This window comes from Leptonotus elevatus, chromosome 6, assembly GCF_054856555.1.
Source record: "Leptonotus elevatus isolate MCC_2025b chromosome 6, RoL_Lele_1.0, whole genome shotgun sequence".
Classification (NCBI taxonomy): Eukaryota; Metazoa; Chordata; class Actinopteri; order Syngnathiformes; family Syngnathidae; genus Leptonotus; species Leptonotus elevatus.
Genome location: NC_141244.1, coordinates 5,000,877 through 5,022,427, shown reverse-complemented (window position 1 = coordinate 5,022,427; position 21,551 = coordinate 5,000,877). Strand labels below are relative to the sequence as shown.

Sequence of the window (21,551 nt, the reverse complement as noted above, 5' to 3'; positions counted from 1 at the left end):
TCTCCCTCCAGTGCCAAATACTGCAGGGGGGGAGGGGGGACGATGAGTTTGTTCCACGCAATGAAGGGAATAGGCCTGATGGGGGAAAGGAAGAGAGGATGGCGATTAGGGTGATGGTGATCATTGTGGTGATAATGATAATGGTGATGATAATGACTGTGTTAGTGATCAGAAAGCATGATGGGAGCTATCAGTTAATGCATGTATGCGCATGGAGGTTTCTCAGTGCTGCAAACGTAATTGGCGTATTGATGCTGAAATGACATGACAATCACAGCAAACACCACAGTAAAGTGTCAGGACAACAATGAAAAGCTATGGATGCACTTGTTCAAATTGGCTTCAATCTTTATTGGTAGAAATGAAAACAAATTTAGAATACAGAGAGCTCACAAATAAGCAAATGGCCTTCATAGCGTCTGCATAATGTAGCCATAATATAGCCTCAGCGATGCATAAGATGTGCTTTCAAACTATGCAAAACAGTGGTTAGTAACTAATCATATGCTAATAACTACAAAGGAGAAGAAGAAAAAATACAAAGCTCGACCATAAAGAAGGGGGAAAAAAAACAATACATACAATGCAAAATAAAAAAGCAGAGGTGTCAAACCTACGGCCCGCGGGCCACAACACTAATGGCAGTTTTTCACTAAAAATAGTTGTTGTTAATTTTGTCCACTGGAGGGAGCACTAATATTAAATTGGGCTGTTTGTCAGGATTTGAAGCAAAAAATTAATTGCACTCATTTCTGTTTAGACATTTATGAAAGAGGATTAGGGCCAGTGAAGAGAAAAAAAAAACGTTGGTTGATTTCTGACTTTATTCTCAGAATTCTCACTTTAGAATTCTGAGATTAAAGTCAGATTTCTTACTTTACAATTCTGAGATTAAAGTCAGAATAGAATAAAGTGATAATTCCTGAGAATATAGTCAGATAATTCTGACTTTATTCTCAGAATTCTCACTTAAAAGATTCTAACTTTATTCTCACAATTCTGACTTTAAAATGTGAATTCTGAGAATCAAGTCAGAATTCTCACTTTAAAGTTAGAATTGTGAGAATAAAGTCAGAATCTTGCCAACCTTTTTTCCCCCTCTTCACTGGCCCTAATCCTTTTCCGTAGAAATTACTCAGCAATACGATACTAACAAATGGGAACATTTTCAGAATGTACTTGCAATTATTTGCACAAACAAAAAAAAATGAACTATTGTGACCTGTCATTTATTACTGATTAGTCTTTTTTAATTTTTTATTACGAGATCAAATTTGTGTGTAAGTGGACCCTATATTAAAACGAGTTTGACACCCCTGACCTATAGACACCCTATTGAAGAGCAATTACAATTTATGATATTGAGCATAGAACAATTTTTCTGAAATGTTGCATGGCATCAATTGAACTTTGTGTGGGGGGCTGGTAAAATACTTAAATGAATCAGGTTATTGATAACATCCTCTTTCCTACTAAATGCCTAACTGCAGAGGATTAAAAAAAGAATTCATGGTTGCTCCCAAATTACGGGGCGTCATTGTCACTCGGCCTGCTGCTCCCCCACGCCAATTGCTGCTGCCTCTTCATACACGCCTCCCTCCACCTGCAGGGTGCAGTCGTCCAGCTCGGTGACGATGTAGTGGGTGCCCTCGTCGTTGACGATGACCTGGGTCAGACCTTCCTTTATCATCCGAGAGGCGGCCAGCTGCAACAGGTTCTGCATCTCCTGCGGACCCGGCTGGTTAATGACCTGCACCGCGTCCTCCTGTTTGACGACATGCTGCGCTTCACTTGGCTCGGGCTCGGCTGCCTCCGAGACCTCGTGGACGGCGGACCCCTCTCCGTGCATTTTCTCCCGTTGGCCCATCTCGCTCACAACGCTGAGCAGGGCGTCCAGAGCGGTGGATGACTCGGACATGACGTGCCTTGTTCCCACGGCTGCAGAGCCTGCGCCTGCTTCCGGAGCTGCGGCCTGCAGCTCGTTTGCGGCCTCCCCTGCCGATAGCACCACATAACGGGCACTCCCTCCGGCAAGCTGGGCCCCTGCGGATGCCACTTCCCTAGCTGAGGCTACCACGTGTCCGTCTTCTGTGATGTGTAGCACCTGCGCCACTTGGCCCGCCATGGCCAGAGTCTGCAGGGTGGCGGCTGCAGATTCCTCCAGCGTCTGCTCGACGGCAACTTCGCTATCGCTGTAGCCTTGGATGATGATGACCTGCTGGATATCTCCATCTCCTTCATTGCTGAGCTTCCTGTCCACAGAGGATTCCACAAACTCTGTCTCGACAAAAGCAGCCCCCTGGCCTTTAAGACGGCACTCAAAAGCTTTGGAGACGATACCTGGGAACAAAGGAGGGGGAGCATATTACCACCACATTGCCTTTTAACATGTATTCTAATCCCAGAAAAAGCCCAAACGCATTCAAACAAGCAAAAATATGATGGGTGTAACTCCCACTAGTTTATATGAGGATCCTGTGTGACGTATTGTTTATGTTTCGCGCGTTGCATCACGGGAAACTGTGTGGCAAGAAACAACGTGTTTTAAATGGAGTTCGATGGTTTTGCACATTTGGAGGAGGATAAAGAGAAGCTGATGGTTCATTCTTGTTGTGCCATCAAAAAGTTTTTTATCGCATTCCCACCGAAAGGGGCCGCGAAAAATGAAAGAAATGTCTGCGAGCCGGGAGGGTATAGCTTGACGACCAACGCCTGGATTACAACTGATGCGAACGGGTTTGTGAGGCTCACTTTATTGCCGGTAAGTACTTGTGACTATATATTTGTTATTTGGAGAGGATTTAAAGAAATAATAAATCGAGTTTGTGGATTATAAAATCTGCTGGGTCATATTGTTTTGCGGTCTTATGCAGGTGTTCCAAAGCGCGATCGACAACCACCCTGACTTGTTCCTTGTCTTGAAATGGGCTATCCTGGATCAGTAAATGAAAAGGCTAAAGAAAAAGCCGTCCAGCATTACGAACAGAGGATCAGAAGGCAACGAGTATCAGAATTGTGTTATGGATTGCTATAAATGAGACAAAATATATTTTTGTGCCTAGTTTTTCACTTGAGTGTCCACATATTGTTTATCTTATCCGAATAAATATTGCCTTTTGCATCTGTGTTTTGATACCTGCCGACCTCACTTGTGTACGCAGTAGCTATAGTTGTTAGGTCCTATCCTGACAGCTGCAATAAAGGTGCTACAATGCTAGTATGCTAATGCTATGTAACATGACTGCATGTTTGTCCAAGACTGGATTTGAAAAGAAGAATTGTGTAAGCTGTGATATTTAGTTGTTAAATAGAGAACAGATGCCATTGAAATTCTCACATCACAAGACAAATGTCACTGTACTAAAGTCACTGCATTTCCAAAAATAAATAAAGAATAAGGTGTGCGTGCAGCTTGTTGGCATAATTCCTCCATGCTAACTAATGATTGTTGAGTGTGTTGGGGGGATGGTTTTGGAGTGACGTACTTCCACAAACTTAACTTTAATGCGATAGACCCTCCTTCCCTTTGGCACCACAAAGAACACTTCAATGAAGAATAATTACCCAGCTTTGCACAGGACGTTGTATTAAATAAGAGTAAATGTCCCCAAAGCAGATGTCTGGCCAGGAAACAGGTGAGTCGGACCAAATTTTGTCATCACTTCCACGACTCTTCAATAGTTTCAGTTTTGTCACCAATACATACATTAGGCTTCTTCGTAAACCTCCTCCGCCCTTCGGCCGTTAAAGTGCTTAACTAGCGGCCGCTAACTTTCTTCGTATACGCTGTGTTTATACAGCCAGCCATGTTTTCTGCCACTCAACCAAAAATGTCAACAAAGGATCCTCCTATGAATGAATAAAGCAGATTTTTTAATCCATTTGGATCCAACTCAGGGGGTGACCATTTTGCCCAAAACTACCTTCGGCCTCGCATTCTGAACGTTTGACGCCAATTCCTGTTGACGGCACAGGGCGGTATTGGCCAAAGTGTCGGACATCATTTAAGAAGTGTACGTAAAACATGCATACAAATGCAAAGTGTGGGATTTACGAATTTGGACTTGTGTGCAACGATGTCCACAAATTTACGCACAGCCCTGACCGCGCGTACGCACAAAACCTTACGGTATAGAACAGTGAAACAACAGATAGAAGGGCGATACAGATATCACCAGCTAGTGTTAATTGTGTGTTAATTTAGTCTCAGTTTTAGTCCAGTTTCTGTCACTCTTTTTTTTTATTTTATTTTTATAAAGAGCTCAGTATTGTTCATTCGGAAATGTCATCATCATTGCTCTTTATTTTTTATTTTATTTTTATTTTTTATTTTATTTTTTGTGTGTGTGTGGGTGAGTATGTGTATGTGCGTGCGTGCGTGCGTGTATTTGTTAGCTCACCAAAAACCTATTAGAAAAAATCTCATACCGTTCACCTAAACCAAACACCGCCGTCAGGAGACCCGAGGGGACCAAAGAAAACCAAGGAAGGTGAAATCCAGCACCGACCAGACACCACCCACCGGGCCACCCACCAGAACTCCTCCCCAACCCAAGAAACATCCAGACCCCAACAAATCCCAAAAACATAAAATCAGGGAGGCCTCAAGAGACCGAAGGAGAGACCGAGAAAAGGAAGGAAGGACAGACTAAGCCGAGTGAGATCCACAGACACCAGCCTCCACCGATTCAATGACCTGAGGAGGAAACAGATTGTGTCTGAGTTTCGGTAGATGATGGTGTGGTGGATCTGGCATGCATGAAAATCTCCACCAAAGAGGGGAGCCGTCGACCCCCGCCGGAACAGAGCAAGCGCAACACCTCAGGGCCCCCCAGGCCGCGGCAGCGCCAAAGGACGACCCCCGGACCCCGCCAGGGCCACCAGCCGGAGAGCAAACCCAGGAGCAGGAGCGCCCCCCACCCCAACACGGCCCGCGCCCCCGACCCAACGCAGCAGGACGGGGCACTGCAGGCCCGCCAGGCACCCCACCGGCCCCCAACCCCCGCACCCCCCACGACCCCCCCCCCCCCCAAGCACCCACCCACCCCACCGGGACCCCGGCGGGCATATGGGACCCGTCCGGCGGGGCGATAGGGCTCGCCCCCCGGATACTGGGTCCCGCCCGAGGTGCCAGGACGCCCACCGGAGCGGGGCGGGCACGACATCAAACCCCAGCCACCCCCGCCGGCCCCCGGAGCACCGAGACCCCGGGCCATGGATGGAGCACCCGGCCCAGGGGAGGGGAAGGAAGGCGTACCGGGGAGGGGGAAGGGAGGGGGGAAGGAGACGACAAGAAGGGCAGGGGGCAGCGGCAGGGCCGCAGAGAGAGGGGGACAGTTTCTGTCACTCTTGTTAGTTTTTAACAGTTAGTCTACCTCATCCCGTTTTTATTTAGTCCATTTTAGTCGACTATAAATCTAGCATTTTAGTCTTTTAGTCTAAGAAAACATATTTTTATTTGTCTAATTTTAGTCAACAAAAATTGTCAACGTTTTAGTCAAATTTTAGTCAGGACAATCATTTTACCCTTGTATATTTTTGTCAGCAGATAATGTTGAACATTTGAGATATAAAACTATTTCACATAAATTGTTCTCATCTTTTTCATAAAAAACAACTTGACACAATTATATCAACAACTGGCTACTATAGCGCCATGCTACGAGAGCTAGTAAATTAGCCAGCATTAGTTAGCAGTCAAATTAACATTATTGTTGGAATGTTATAGCTGTTGTATTAATGTTACGTTATAATTATAATTTCTTTTTTTTTTTACCTTTCACCATGAATCCACCTCCTGTCTGTCCCATGTGTTTGTGCATGTTGCACTCGCTAGCTGCAGATTTGAAAGGGGGTATGCCACATGACAGTGTAACAGTGACCGATTAGCAGAGGCAAGACTTGACAAAATCATCATTTTCATCTTGTTTCAATTTTTGTCCAGTTTTTATTAAGTGAAATACATTTTCGTCTCGCCTTCATTAGTCAACAAAAATGCATACTGATTTAGTCCCAGTTATTGTTTATTAACTCATTCACTGCCATTATTGACTATAGACGTAAAAAATTCATTTGAACCATTTCTATTAGTTTCACATTTTTCCCACTTTTCTGGACAAGAGTATGAAAACCTAGATTTTTTTTATTGTACATTTAGAACAGATATGACTTCACTCGTTAACTCAAGATTAATCACGGATTTGATATCTGTTCTAAATGTACAATTATTTTTTCCCCCTAGGTTTTCATACTCTTGTGAACAAAAGTGGAAAAAAATGCGAAACTAATAGAAATAGTGCAAATTAATTTTTTACGTCTATAGCCATCAATGGCAGTGAATGAGTTAGTGAGGGTTTTAGTCTGATCTAGTCTAGTTTTAGTCCGGTGAAAAATGTGTGTTGACAAAAATTATTTTTGTTTAGTTTTTGTAGACGAAATTAACACTATCACCAGCAAGCCAAAATTAAAGAGTGTCCAAACATTTCGAGTCCTAGATTAATTCAATGAAAACAATAACACAACAAATTCAGGTCCATGAACAGGAAATTATTTCATTCAATCAAAGCACATATCTGAAATGTAAGTGGGCTTGAGAAATTAAGGCACGATTAATTCATTCTCTAATTTGAACGACGATGTGCGCATGCCGCTCGATCGCTGGACGCCCGGGGCAAACGGATAAACCGATAATCGAGGGTGGGATGAAGTATGTTTCAGCAACATGTCAACGCGTCGGAGCAATCTCGTGACGTGCACACTCTATGATGTTGCAATGCGTCCCTGTGCACAAAAGGACGATGGTGCGGCCCAAAGACGATGGTAACCCCGTGCACGAGCACGGCAGCTTAGAACAGGTGGGATTCATCAGCACAAGACTTACTGATGTGCGTACGACAGGCATCCGCATGTTTGATAAATATGGATTTTTCTTGAAATCTAAATTTCAGTCGTGGCCAGGGGCGGCTGTGTTTCAAATAGTGATATTCGTGTGACTTAATTCTTGATATGACTCAGAATAGGAAGATACAATACAGCCAGAAAAGAAAAAATGTAGCAAGACACAGCTGGTACTAATTGAGCCATGTGGTGCCCGCTTGGATTTCAGGTTGCCATGGTGTTACCAAGGTGATGGGTACGGTGTTAAAATGCCATTGTTTGAACATCATGATCAGTAATGCCTGGGTTTGACACAAATGCACTAATCTTTTCATTAAAAAAAACTTAGCAATATCTAGTAGGAGTAATAGTGAAAAAGGGACACTGCTCATATCTACTAAAACTTTTGAGAATGGATACATTTATTTTTATGAGGGAAGGGAAGAGCACATTACCTTCTATGACAGCCACCAGCAAAAAAAAGAAAAAAGAAAAAAAGCTTTTAAAAAATAACCCTTTTAAAATGGAAGAAGTTAAACAGCTTTCGAGTTAATTATTATTATTTTTTTTATGTATGGCTCAGCTGACGTTGATATTTTCGAGGTCCAGTATTTAAAGCTCAGATGACATCACAAAGATCTCTTAAGTGTATGGTGGGACAAAATCATCCATCACTGATGTACTTATCTCTCCCAGACATTTCATGTCTAGCACCAAAGGTGACAAAGTGATCTTAAAAGTCACATTTGTTTGTACAAATGTGACTTTGCTTTGGAATTCAATTACTTCAATTCTGTATCATGACTCACAAGAGAAAAATAAAAAAAACTAACAAATACACTAGTTTGAAATCATCTTTTTTTTTTTTTAAGAGCTCAGTATTGTTCATTCGGTAATGTCATCATCATTGCTCTCTTTTTTTTTTTTGGTATGTGGGTGTGTGCGTGTGTGCGAGTGTGTGTGTATTCGTTAGTTCACCAAAAACCTATTAAAAAAATCCCATACCGTTCACCTAAACCGAACACCGCCGTCAGGAGACCCGAGGAAGGACCAAAGAAAACAAAGGAAAGTGAAATCCAGCACCGACCAGACACCACCCAGAATTCTTCACCAGCCCCAGAAACATCTAAATTCCAACAAATCAGGGAGACCTTAAGAGACCAAAGGAGAGACTGAGGAAAGGAAGGAAGGGCAGACGAAGCCGAGTGAGATCCACAGACACCAGCCTCCACCGATTCAATGACCTGAGGAAGAAGCAGATTATGTCTGAGTTTCGATAGATGCTGGTGTGGTGGATCTGGCATGCATGAAAATTTCCACCAAAGAGGGGAGCTGTCGACCCCTGCCAGGACAGAGCAAGCGCAACACCTCAGGGCTCCCCAGGCCGCGGCAGCGCCAAAGGACGACCCCCGGGCCCCGCCAGGGCCACCGGCCGGAGAGCAAACCCAGGAGCAGGAGCGCCCCCCACCCCAACACGGCCCGCGCCCCCAACCCAACGCAGCAGGACGGGGCACTGCAGGCCCGCCAGGCACCCCACCGGTCAAAAATTAAATGATATCCCCACGCTCCGATCCACCCGCCTCCCAGGCATGTCAGTGAGTGTATGTGGTGCATTAAAAAAATAAATAGGGGGTGGGGGGTGGGGGGCGGCGGGGACACGGACAGGGGACCACAGCACTGCTCTATACTGCGGTCTGTCCCAAACAATCGCACCCCCGTTGTGTGGTGCATTAAAATTGGAGGGGAGTTGTAGGGCGAAGACGGTGTTTCTACCCTACCCCACCCGCCCAAAGTGTGTTATGTGCCCTATATGTCTATAAAAGTGTATTGTGCAAACCTAGTGCGGTGAGTTAAGAGTTTGAAATCATCTTAATGAAACACTGACCGTAATATTTGCTGTTGGTGTTTTATCAAAACTTTTGTTTGTATTGCATTATTTGAGGCATTTTCCCTCTTTGGATAATACAAACCTCTTGATGACCGACAATGTTGACAGCAATATGAAGTGCATAGTCAGACATCCTATTTAGTCTTAAGGTGCACATTTTGGTAGTGATATAAATTAGGATGTTTTGTCTATTGTGGAGGTTTGTACTGTGCGCTACACAATTGTATTTCAGTTTTATATCTGATCGCTTAACTTACTATAAGACACAGATTACGTTAAATGTGTCATGTAAAATGCAATTCTGATTGTGTGCATGTCATACTCTTAAATTCATCAAGATGACTACTTGGGAGTAAATACATGCTGAAGAGACTGGACGATTTGATTGTCATTTCAATCATTGTGTCATATCATATGTATGTAGTTAAAAAAAGAACCGAGTTGATGGTATGTATCTGAAAGAGGATAACACTAACAGAGATAGTCTGTCTGGCAGCAGTTACATACAAAGTATACAATTTTTAACTGACCAAACAAAGAGTTAAAAAAAAAAAGTTTTACCACTGACGACTACAAAGCACCGTCTGTAAAAATGGACGTAACATTTATTCTAACATATCAGCATGGCCTGGTCTTAAAGTGTTTTGTGTTTTTTTTTGGCTAAGTGTGGTGAAGGTCTTTATAGTGGGGGTGTGCTCAAAAAATTGCTACACTAATATATCGTTGCAGGCATCTTTACAATACACATATAAATGGAGGCGTCAGAATCAATATTGCGCATTCATTCAGGAATTTTCCTGGCGCATCTTTGAAAGCTGCTCCTTGCTGTGTAGTGTGCACACATTTAGACCAGGCACAGCACGGCGCTGGCGGTAAACTGGAAGCACTGCTAAAACGTACAAAAAAATACACATACACATTGTATCATGAGGATGTTGGAAATAACCAGCCTTACTTTATAGTAAGTATAGTTCCTAAAATTCTAAAACACGCTAATAATTTATTTCTTTGTTTCCTCACCATTTTTCTTCCACACCAATGAATCTCAATTCTTCATCTTAGTTGAAGGCATTTTGGACAATTCTTTGCTTTTCTGAAGACCTCTTACTTTTCCAGCATGACAAACTTAAATGGTTTTATTTTGAGGTGAACTAGAACATCTGGAAACCTTGTTGAAGCTTTTTGGCATGGGTACAAAAGGTTGGCCAATTTTTTTTTTTTATTGCCATTTTTATCTTCTGTACTGATAAACTTCTGCCTATGTGACATTAACTGGATGCCATGGAGTACAGTAATTTTTGGACTACAAGCCGTTACTTTTTTCACTTGAATTCGACCCTGTGGCTAATACAAAGGTGCAGCTTATCCATCAGATCACAAGGGGGAGCCCTATAAAGGAAGTGCATGAGCGTCAGGCAGAGCAAAACAAACCAATTGAGCCCAAATACAGTAGGAGACAGAAAAAGAGCAAGACAATTTGCACCCTCATTATGGAAAATAAAGTAGCAGGAACCCGGTATGGTAACATTAAAAAGACCTGCGGCTTACAGTCGGGTGCGGCTTATATGTGTAGTATTCCCCAAATTCAGCTAGCGCGGCATATAGTCAGGTGCGGCTTGTAGTGCAGAAATTACTGTAGTCCAATTGCCAATGCCAACATGCTTGAAGCGAATTGACTGTTTGGTTGGTGAGGATACCCCAGAGGCTGTGCAATTACCATACCCAACAGGAACTTTTCAATATATACTCAATAAACAATACATCTTTTGTACTTCATTTGTTTATGAATATGAATCTCACATTACTGTACATCGCCTACATGTCTGTAAAATGTTCAGGCGGATGGATATGAGTTCATGTCTCCATTAGTACACGAAGTGCCTGCATGTGGTTGTGGGCGTACTTATGTGGTGCCATGGGGGTGGTGAGGTTATGCTATGCATTGCGAGTGAATGTGTGTCACATTAGCCATGGGGTGCTGTTGTCAGGTCCCAGTGGCGGCATGCTGAGGTTTATGGAGTGTCACTCAGTCGCCACAGCCGTGAATCAAGTTAATGTTGCACATCCCATCTCTTGTGCTGTCCTGCGCTCCCGGTGGAAGAACAACATTTGAACAGCATGATTTGGCCCTGGCAAGTGGTTGATGCCTGTTTAATATGTGTTCTGAGTGTTCTAAGTGACTGATTCCTTTAAATGGAAGTACTAGAGAGGATGAGCTAGAAAGCAAAGAAGGCTGCTTTATTGACTGAGATGTGAAATAAGATGGAGGCTTGCTGAGAGGAAGAAAAGTAGGAGCAGAGACAGTTGATGATGTTGTTTTGACTTTCAATCACAAAAATGTCGAGGGAAACTGTTACTGGGAACACTGGCTAATAATAAGAATAATTTTTACTTTTTATTTATTTATTTATTTTTTACAAAAGCAGCCCCAATGGGCAGTGCTGCATTTTAGTGTTAAACTGTCTTTGTCGTTTGGACAAAAATACTTATTAGACTTAAGTCATATTTTAGTTAACTCTATATGTTTTAGTTAAAAAAATAAATACATATTTTTTTAAAGTATTATTACATATTTATTCAATAAGACTTTAAAACAATTTCATAATTTTGACAAAATAGTACCACATTAGGAAAATATAATGGCCTTTAACGACAAATACACAAAATATTATTATGAAAACAAAAACAAAGTGCGCATTTACAGTCGATACCATTCTGACACGTACTCAACGTAACACGCCAAGCTTAACTTTAAAATAACGTTTACCAAATACAGTATTACATTGACGGCAATGCAAATTGCCTTAGTACACTTTTATTTTGAAGTTGGCCCACATCGTGGCGTGATGGCTAGCTTGACTTCCCTTTCAGACGTCTCTTTATCGTGGTTAATTGACATTGTAGGCTTAATTGCGACCAACATCAACACAACGCTATCCTGAACTCATGTTCAAAATTTAGGACGCTAAGAAACCGCTAATTAATTGCGCCGCCATTGTATGATCCGGCAGAAGTCTCCGACGTAAGTGGCCAGCAGCTAGCTGTTAGCATGACCAACAAGTGTCTGGCTGCCGGCTTGTAAGAAAGTTTGACATCTGGTACATGGCTTACTTTAATTCTCTTTCAATATTCTGGACCAAGGCTACTTTGTAATTCACTCTTCATGTTTAAAGGTGGGGAATGTGACTTAAATTGCACGTTGAGGTCTTTTCATTATTTAAAAAAAACAAAAAACAAACAAATAGAACTTTGTTTATTTTATAAAACACGTTTGCCCATTAAAAAAAGAAAAACATTCAACTCAAAATGTCAAACTTAGCTGTTTAGGATTATAGAAACACAACTTGAAGCCATTAAAATCTTGTTATTTTACACATGGACCATGTAAAAATAAGAATGTTTCTGCCTCATATTGCACTTAAAGTTGTGTTCCTAAATCCTAAACCGCTATATTAGACATGCGGAATTGATCAAAAAAAAAATATTTAATGGGAAAAGCGCTTTACAAAATAAATGAAGACAAAGTACTATCTTTTTTTTTTTTGATCCGAAAAAATTATCCGAGCTGCGACTCAAATCAGTGATTCGATCCGAACCGTGACTTTTGTGATCCGTTTCACCACTCATGTTAACACAACTGGCTTTCGTCTGGAGCTAGCTCCCAGCCCATTTGCGCCAGGTGTTATGTGGAAAACTTGAACCTTACTATGAAATTTATGACAAGATGATTGTCAAATAACATTATATGTATAAGATATTGCAACAAACTGGATTATGAGTGTTTTATTGTTGTGTGATGCTGTTGAGGAGTTGTGGCGAAGACATCATGTGAGTGCTGTTACTGTATTTCAGAGTTCTTTAACGCATCATGAACATGATCATCATCATATAGCAAACTACTGTAAAGTGTAAAACCTCCTTGTGTCTTACTTTTTGTTTTAGCATCAGCCATACAGTATCTGTGTTTTTGTTGTCAATAAACGTAAGTTCACTGACTAACATCTCCGTGATCCACACTAGATACTACAATATGTTAAGAGGAATTGTTCTAACCACCTTTGAACTGAACAATGGTTGGCTATGAAAGCCCTTATCGGTTACTAATGTACAAAGCAGTCGTTAACCTTGTTGGAAGTACTGAACCCCACCAGTATCCTATGTGCATTCACTAAACCCTTCTTTATAGAAAACAAAGCTGTGTTTTTTGTTTTGTTTTCTTCAAATTCAAGACAGGTGAACAAAATCTTTACTTTTGCTAGATAGCTAGTTGTGCTGGATTACAATTAATTGCTCAACTTGGCATTGCGAAACATGCAGTTAGGACGCTGACTCCCATCACTCAACAACTCTCTAGCAGGGGTGGGCAAACTCGATCCTCGAGGGCCGGAGTCCTGCAGGTTTTGGAGGTTTCCCTCTTCCAACACAAGCTGATTCCAATCAACAGGATCGTTATCAGACTTATGCAGAGCTTGCTGATGACCTGATCATATGTCAGCTGTGTTGGAGAAGGGAAACATCCAAAACCTGCAGGACTCCGGCCCTTGAGGACTGAGTATGCCCACCCCTACTAGAGCACTAAAAACCGCTGTTGCTGTTTTCTTAAGATGAAACCCAGGTGTGTCATCGCAAATCATGAGTCGGATGTGAGTCTTGACCTCTGCCAAGCCCCTGAGACTTACTCACTTAACACCTGGGGTTCCATCGAACCCAGAGTAAGAACCACTGGCAAACCGACTATGACTGTCATACATTCCAGCTTCCTTTTGAACAATCGGCGTCAGGTGAGCCTGTCAAACAAAACAACCTCGAACATTTTCGTCAAGTCTCGTCTCACCCCAAAAATCTCGCACACATCTTGTCACGATTTTGACATCAAGGAGCAATATTTAGTCAGTTACTGTGAAATTGTCATGAAAAAAAAAAAGGTGTCAATGTAATCATTTTGTCATCGTTGACAAATACAACACTACTTATAGGGGAAATTAACTGTTTGTGAAATGAATGCTGAATTCGTAGATGATGCTTCTGGTACTCTTTAAGGACACGTGTTAATATGAGGAATGTATTCCATGTATGGGGAAGATGAATAGTCTCAGAGCAGTTGGTGTGTTTGCATCCCTATTGGGTGTATGCTCCAATTATTGATCAGCGGATCAATGGGCTGGCCAGAAGCGAGGGCCCGGGGCCTCTAAGTGGCATTACTTAAACTCAGAGAGGCCACCAAGGGAGTGGTCAGACAGCACTTACCAGCAGTTACAGAAATTAACCTTAACACTGAGACACCAGTGCGTGCACATACAACCAATTACACTTGCTGTAACACACATCCGCTCAGAGCAAAGTTTAGGTTAAAGTGTATCTTTGGCGCCACATTTCCAGGCATTGATGGGGGAAGAAATGCAGCAATATTGGAAAGTTTGATAAATATCAAATTTTTGTGTCTAGTCTTGTATTTGCCCAAAATAATTCCATTGGTTAATTTTAATGTGTGGAGCAATGTTGGGATGTGATGTCACCACGGTGACAGGCTGTCATTCACACATTTGTTATGTTACTATTGAGTAATACGCCAGATCGCTTCCCTATGGATGAAAGTCTGTCATCTAGTCTGGGATATTTAATTATTATTATTTATTTAAACAGAAAGGATATAACCTGACCTGACACAGACTTCCGGCTCGCATCCGGCAACTGATTACTTACATGCGCTACCAAACTTTGTCAGCAAACCACCGTCGTCAGTGACAGATTGAAGGACCTTCCATCAGTACTGACTCTGGAGAGTTGTGAAAATGACTCAGATTTGTCAAGAAAAAGAAATGCCGAGTTGAATTGGGGGAGCCGGCTGAGCAAAGACGGCTTTCAACGTGGTGACGTCACCACTTTGCTCCTTGCAGGCAAGTATGGCTACGTATTATAGCTGTCATGGCGTCACCACAAATAAGTTCCGAGAGCTTCTATAAACTTGCTTTATTACAACCAGTGTAACAAAAAAAAAAGTGTTTAGATGCTGTTTTTCTTGATAAAGCATATACTGTATTTCTCTTTCTCAGCACCACAGGTACACTTTAACCTGCACCTGGAACCCAAAAACACATGATGAAAAATAAATGAATAAAGCTAAATTGCCAACATTGCCAGTGAACACAAGACTACCGTATCAAACCATAACACGAGAGGACAACAAAACACGGTCAAAATCTGTTACAAGGTCAATGGTGGCAGCACCATGAAAGGTCAGAGTGGAATAACACAGAGATCTGCCCAATCCGTTTATCAAGCGATTACCTTCAATTATAGATATGAAGGCAGCGTAGTTAAAAAGAGCAAGATGGAGACCTCTGAACCTGACACACATATGGCTGTTATTTGTGGGGGAGTTTTACAGATCAGCGGTGTAACTGTTTCTCACTGGTGCAGGTTATTTTGAAGGTGAAATTGTTAAGCAGATCAAGTATCAGTTCGGGATGTGTCCAGGTCACCTAAGAACAATGGCATTGTGGCAATCTATATTTATTGTTAGTTTTATTTTATTCATCTAGCTTGATTTATTTTAGTTATTGTGTCATTATTTTGATTTAGTATTATTAAGACTATTCTGTCATTAATATATGTGAATGTATCATGTGAATGTTTCGGCTAAAACATGCAATACGTTTGTTTACACGTTTGCAAGCATACATTTATTAGAAAAAAAATTATTATTAAAAAAATTGCCTCACAAAGGGGTTAATGCTTAGTTTTAAATGACACTGCCATAGAGGTAATAATCAACAATATTATGTACTGTTATGTATCTATGTATGTATTAATATATATGACAGTGTGAATTCAAATTTGTAATTCTTATTTTTGTTAAGGGTGAATATTTGACACAACTTTTGTCTATGTATACTTTACACTACTTTGTTTAGCCTGTATATATTGACTGAACCTGCAAACAAAGAACTCCTCAACTATGCATGTATTTATTATTCCTTTTAATGGAGTGTATTTATGGTTCTTTGGTCAAGATGTGTATTTGGTGACCTTAACTGACTCTCTCAACACCATGAGGCCTCAGGCAGACATGCATGTATGTTTCTTTTGTGTGCGTGTGTGTGTGTGTGTGTGTAAAATGTAGAGGGTCAGTTGAGGTCCAGCTAGTGATGGCTGTACTTTGTCTGGTAGAGACAACCGCTACTGTCACCTTTACAAATGCCATGAATCAACACCAGGGAGGACAGGCTGGTCGACCAAAAAACAACCAATTATACAGTAGCCAGATTGACACCAGGTGGACAGGGCAGAGAGATGGAGATTCACTCAAGCCACTGCAAGGACGAACAAGCAGAAGAGGAGGGCACAGGCTGACAGAGGGCCTTCTGGCCTGCAACACCCACACAGTTAAAGTCAGTACAGCGATCTCACAATTCAATTTGATTCAACGGCAACTCAAGTGTTAAGTAATAAGTAAGCAGAGCTGCCAACCTATAGAAGTTCACTTCCATAACAATTTTTTTTAAAGTTTTCATATTCTTTACATTTTGTCAAGAACATTACCGCGGGACAGTTATTGCAGTATATTATGTAGGGTAATAGGATTAAAAAAAAATGCATACTGTTCAATTGCACAACATAATCATTACTTCATAACACTAATTGATAATATTTTATGGCTTCAATATTTGTAATTGTAACGTATTTATTGCATCAACCTTGTAATAGAGCATGCAGTTCAACCTGAATCAAAGTATTTGCGATATCAGTTTGCCATCATGAAATGTACTGTATCTATGGATGAATGAACCTTTAGCCCAATTCTATTTCAACTGTAGCAAAGAAAGCAATCTGAATAATCAGATCTCAAAAGTCAAAATCTCAAACAAAGCAATGTGCTGTTTTAATGTCTTAATATTGATTTGATTGTTACTGGTGTTGTATTTGCAATGTTTACAAATTCATGTATTGGATTGAATGGTGAATTGAAAAATACTTTCAAGGAATCACAAGCTAATGTCATGGAAAATGTTACGGAATCCAAAGTCCATTCATTGATGTCACATTTTCTACTACTTATACTGCTCAGAGTCACAGGTGAGTTCCTAGCTGAAAGGAACGGAACTATTACTAGTCAAACATCGGGTCATATAGACAACCAAATGACATTTACATAGATGAGCTGATGTTTTCATCTCTATCTCACATAAATAACCAATGGTGGTGAAACAAACTCAACTGTAAGTACATAAAAAATAAGCTAAGGAAGTTAAAAAAATAAAATAAAAAAATAGGCAAAGGAATATTGCAGTCTATCAATTGAGGTGCAAAGCACTCAAGAGGGTTGTGCGGGGGTGGGGGTTTGAGGGGGGGGGGGGCTTTGAAGCACAAACACGCAGTAACAGTGGTCAGGGGGTCAGCTCTTTTTCTGCTGACAGTGGATGACCCAGTATAATCTAGTCCACAATAACTCTAACTCTAGCCCCCTCAGGGTCAAGTCAGAAGGTCTCGAAGAAAAGAAACACTACAAAAGAATACAACAACTTGGGAGATGTTTTCTGCATCAATTGAGTAATATAGAATGGAGAAGATCTACAGAGTTGTACATAACACCCTACAAAGGCTTTCTTACGTATCTGGTGAGTTACTTGGACAACTCCCACCCAGGTATTTTTGAAAACATGCAATGAGAAAGCAACATGGACTATATCGTGTTTGTGTGTGAGTGTGGAGTGGTTAGGATATGTGTATGTGTGTATATATTTGTAGGCCTATGTGAATATGTATGTTTCTCTTCCCAACAAGTGTGTCTGAGTTTTTTACTCATGTCTGTGATGTCTGTTTTTTGTGTGTTGTGATGAATTATATTTGCTTTGTTTACAGAGACCTTGGTTTAGCTTGTCTGTCAGATTGTTTTTTGGTTTGTGTTTGTTTTGTGGGTATTTGTTGGTTATGTTTGTTAGTTTTTGTGTTGTGATGAATTGTATTTCTCTTGTCAAGATAGTCTTTGGTTAAGACTGTTTTTTTTTGTTTTTTTAAGAAAAAAATAGAAAATTTGTTCAAATAGGATTGTACAAATGTTTAAATTATATAAAGTAGTTTAGTAGTCTCCTTTAGTTGTCTCATTTTCTTTGGAGCTGGAAAGTATTTGATGGGAGATGGCTTTTGGAAAGTTAGGTTTATATTTTTGTTCAGTAATCTACACTTTCTTTTCTTCCTTTGTACTTTTATAACGGCAAAATAAAAACAATAAAAAAAAAAGAGAATGCAACATGGAATGGCAAAAGGGCGTGGTAGGGTAAATCAACCCACCCATGACCTTGAGCCAGGGCAAGTGGTCAGCAAGAAATGATGCAACTTCAACAACATTATGCAGTATGCACTTTTAGAAGGGTGCATCATTTTGATGAAGAATTTCAAAATGTATTATATTCATTCATTCATTTTCTGAACCGCTTATCCTCAAGATTGGTCTGGAAAGGCAGAGTCAAATATATTATATAACTCCCAAAATATCTAATTTACTAAATAATTGTACTAAATTACCCCCAAAACAGGATGCTGCATGATAACGAAAGGCAAACTTTGCCTCTGAGTGATGAGGGGGAAAAAAATGTCTTTGGTCATTTCTTTGGCAGGGGATACGAGCAACACTGATATTGGCCCTGAAAGCCATCAGACGATGCATTTTTCAGCAAATCAGATATGAGTAATTTAATACTACTGGTTGACATGCTGGTTATTTCTTTGATGCTGTAAATCTTTGTGATTTGCTCTTTACAGATGAAGGTCACAAATGATCAGTGTGATAGGGCCAGATACAAGCATAGAAGAACAAAAAAATACAATGAATATAAAAACCTCATCTAGGAAAAAATGACATTTGACATACAGAATGATAACAACAATCACTTTCTCTCTTTTTTCCTAATAAGCATTCTTTCTATTTCTCAACCCCGTTTCCTTCTTCTCATTTTTTTCTTTTAAAAATCTCGGGAGGTGGACCTTTGATTGCTCCTTTAATTAGCCATGTCAGACGGCTCAGTGGATTTACTTGGGATGTTGAACTTGTGCAGATAATTATGTGTCTCTTCCTTTTCTCTCTATTGCTACATTTACCCCCTTCCACCATCCATCCCTACATCTTCCTTTCACTTGGCCTCCCTATGTATCCCTCTCACTCACTCTCCTATGATTTAATGATTAATTATGGATGTGAGCTTGAGAATAAAAGCTTTTTTGCTAATCAAAATGAAATGCCCCTCATTCTTGTAATTACAGTGTGAACAGTCTCTTTGTTGCCAAGGACTGGCCCTCACTGTGATCTGCAGTCGATCAAGGCAAATGAAATAAATTATCGGAACATAATAACTTCAAGATGCAACTGAATTTCAAAATAAAAAGTCGATTGACTTGTAAGATAGAAAAAACAAAGAGGAAAGAATGTAGAATGTATAAGAATGCTCGAGTAGGAGGTCGAGACACCAAGAATGTTTTGAAACCAAATACTTTGCAATATCTCTTCTTTTTTTTCCAAATCTTACAAACAACTATCGTCAAATGGTGCACCAAAGTCCAGGTTTGGATCAAGTTAAGTTGTTATGCAGACCCACAGTCAACTGTGGTTAAATAAAGGGAGTAATGTAATGTAAAATTGACGTTTCTGTCTCACAAAAGCCGCTGTCACACATTGTGTATGCGGCTATCTTCAGTATTACGGTAGCGCTTGTTGTGATCATGTGGGCGTAAGCCAATCAAACCATTTGTTTACCATTATAGAACTGCGGGATTGAAAATGTGAGATGGACTCTTCAAAAGTAAAGTTGACTTGTTAGAATGAATGGACGAACAAGTATTTTCTATTCTGGAAGATGGCTCAAAACTGATGTGTTTCATATGTAGTGAGAGTGTGGCTTTAATAGGAAGCGGCAACTTTAAGTCCAGAACTCACACGCTAACTGAACAGAAGCCCTCTACAACAAGCCAATAAAAAGCAAATTAATGTAGTCCAAGGTAAATAAAATCATTACACTTGAAATGTGCATCTCTACCTGTTCTGATTTACTTGAAAGTTAGTCTGAGATGTCTGTGCTGTTTACTTCAAATTGATTCCCAGCCTTTCAGGCGTCAAATACAATTTGTACTAGGCCTGACGTGTTTGTACCAGGCCTGACGTGTTTGTACCAGTGTACTGGATATTTTGGTCATTGACTGAAAATTGTAAGGGTTTAAATGTGTGTTTAGCAAGCACTTTGTGTTTGTGTGTTAGGGAATACATTTAGCCATGTTCATGCAATGCTGTACTTTAGTGGGATTAAAATAGTTTAATTTCCAGACAAATATTATTTTATTCATGGAAAACAAGAAACTCATATTTATAATACCACAAATAAATGTTGTAAAAAGGACAAGAACATTTGCTATTTTGATACTGTTTGATGGGTCAGCTATGAAGATCAAAACATTTTGAGATCTGAAGCTTTGCCCTGAGAAACCCCTTGCAATTGGATTGTTCCAAATTTTAATTAAAGTTCCATTAGAACAGTGTTAGAACTGTGAATTACTAACAGGTTGCATCTCTTAACTGAACAGTGTTTAAACTTTTTATTTTTTTTACACTTATGACAATTTAAAAAGTGAGCTACAGTATGTAGGTTGCATATTCAATGTGCAGACATGCGCTACAAGTTGAATTATTTTGGTATTTTGGTACCCATTAGCCTTAATGAGTACCAATTATTCAATCCAATCAAATTTACTGTTTATGTTTATGTACAGAACAGCGGAAATTAGGGGGCGAAGCAGAAAGAAAAGTTGAATGCAAAAACAATGTTTTTCTGGATGATTGAACAAATGTGCATGTTATTCCTCAAAGAAGACAGCACAGTGCACCCAGCATCCAAACCAATGCACTAATGAAAAGTGTCAATGTGAACAGTAATATGGAATTACATGACTTTTTAGGAGAAATTCCTACTTTGGAAAAAAACCTAACAAACAAACTAAATCAAACATTTTACAATAACTTATTTTATTTTATAAACATTTTTTATGGACCTTGGTCCAAGCAAATATTTTGTGACTAGACCCCAATCGACGGTATTTACACTCCCCACTTAAAATACTGGAACAATATGGACAATTCCTTTATTTTTGCTGTAGACCGATTACATTTGGGCTTGACATCAAAAGGCAAATATGATCCAAGGGATCAACATTTCTACATTTATTTAGTTACTTAAATCTGGATCAAACACACAAATTAGAAAATAGCCCCTTTAGTTTGAGCCAAGACAGTTTTCATGTGAGCAAAAGCATTGGAATATGACACTGATCAGGGTGTTTTGTTGCTCAGGTGTGTCTTTTTGACAATTCACCATTCAAACAATAAATAGTGCTGAATGTCTACGCTCAGGTTCAGATTTGACTTTTGTCAATAAAAACTTTATGGGTGAAAAACAAACTATTGTGAAGCTGACTGAAGACGGAAAATCAATCAGAGCCACTGCACAAGTGTTGACTTCAGCCAATACAACCATTTTTAATGTACTGAAGAAGACAGCAACTGTTGGTTTTAGCCATTGAACAGCAACTACCAGAGAGCAGGAGTCAACATATCACAAACTACTGCTTTCAGAAGATACAATGGGCAAAAGTACAACAACAACAATAATAATAATAATAATAACAATACTACTACTACTACTACTACTACTACTACTACTACTACTACTACTAATAATAATAATAATAAAAATGGCATCAACTGCGATTGGCTGGCAACCAGTTCAGGGTGTACCCCGCCTAC

At 40.2% G+C, this 21,551-nt stretch overlaps 1 protein-coding gene across 2 annotated transcripts in view; it reads right to left on the bottom strand.

The window, feature by feature from the left end:
• Positions 1–336: 336 nt before the first annotated feature.
• The window catches only part of znf407 (zinc finger protein 407), a 199,498-nt gene continuing 178,283 nt past the window's right edge, over positions 337–21,551 (bottom strand). For both annotated transcript variants that reach the window (XM_086079561.1, XM_086079562.1), the window contains exon 10: positions 337–2,340. In XM_086079561.1, coding sequence (XP_085935687.1) covers positions 1,541–2,340 — 800 coding nt within the window. In that variant the 3' untranslated portion in view covers positions 337–1,540. The remainder of the gene's footprint in view (positions 2,341–21,551) is intronic.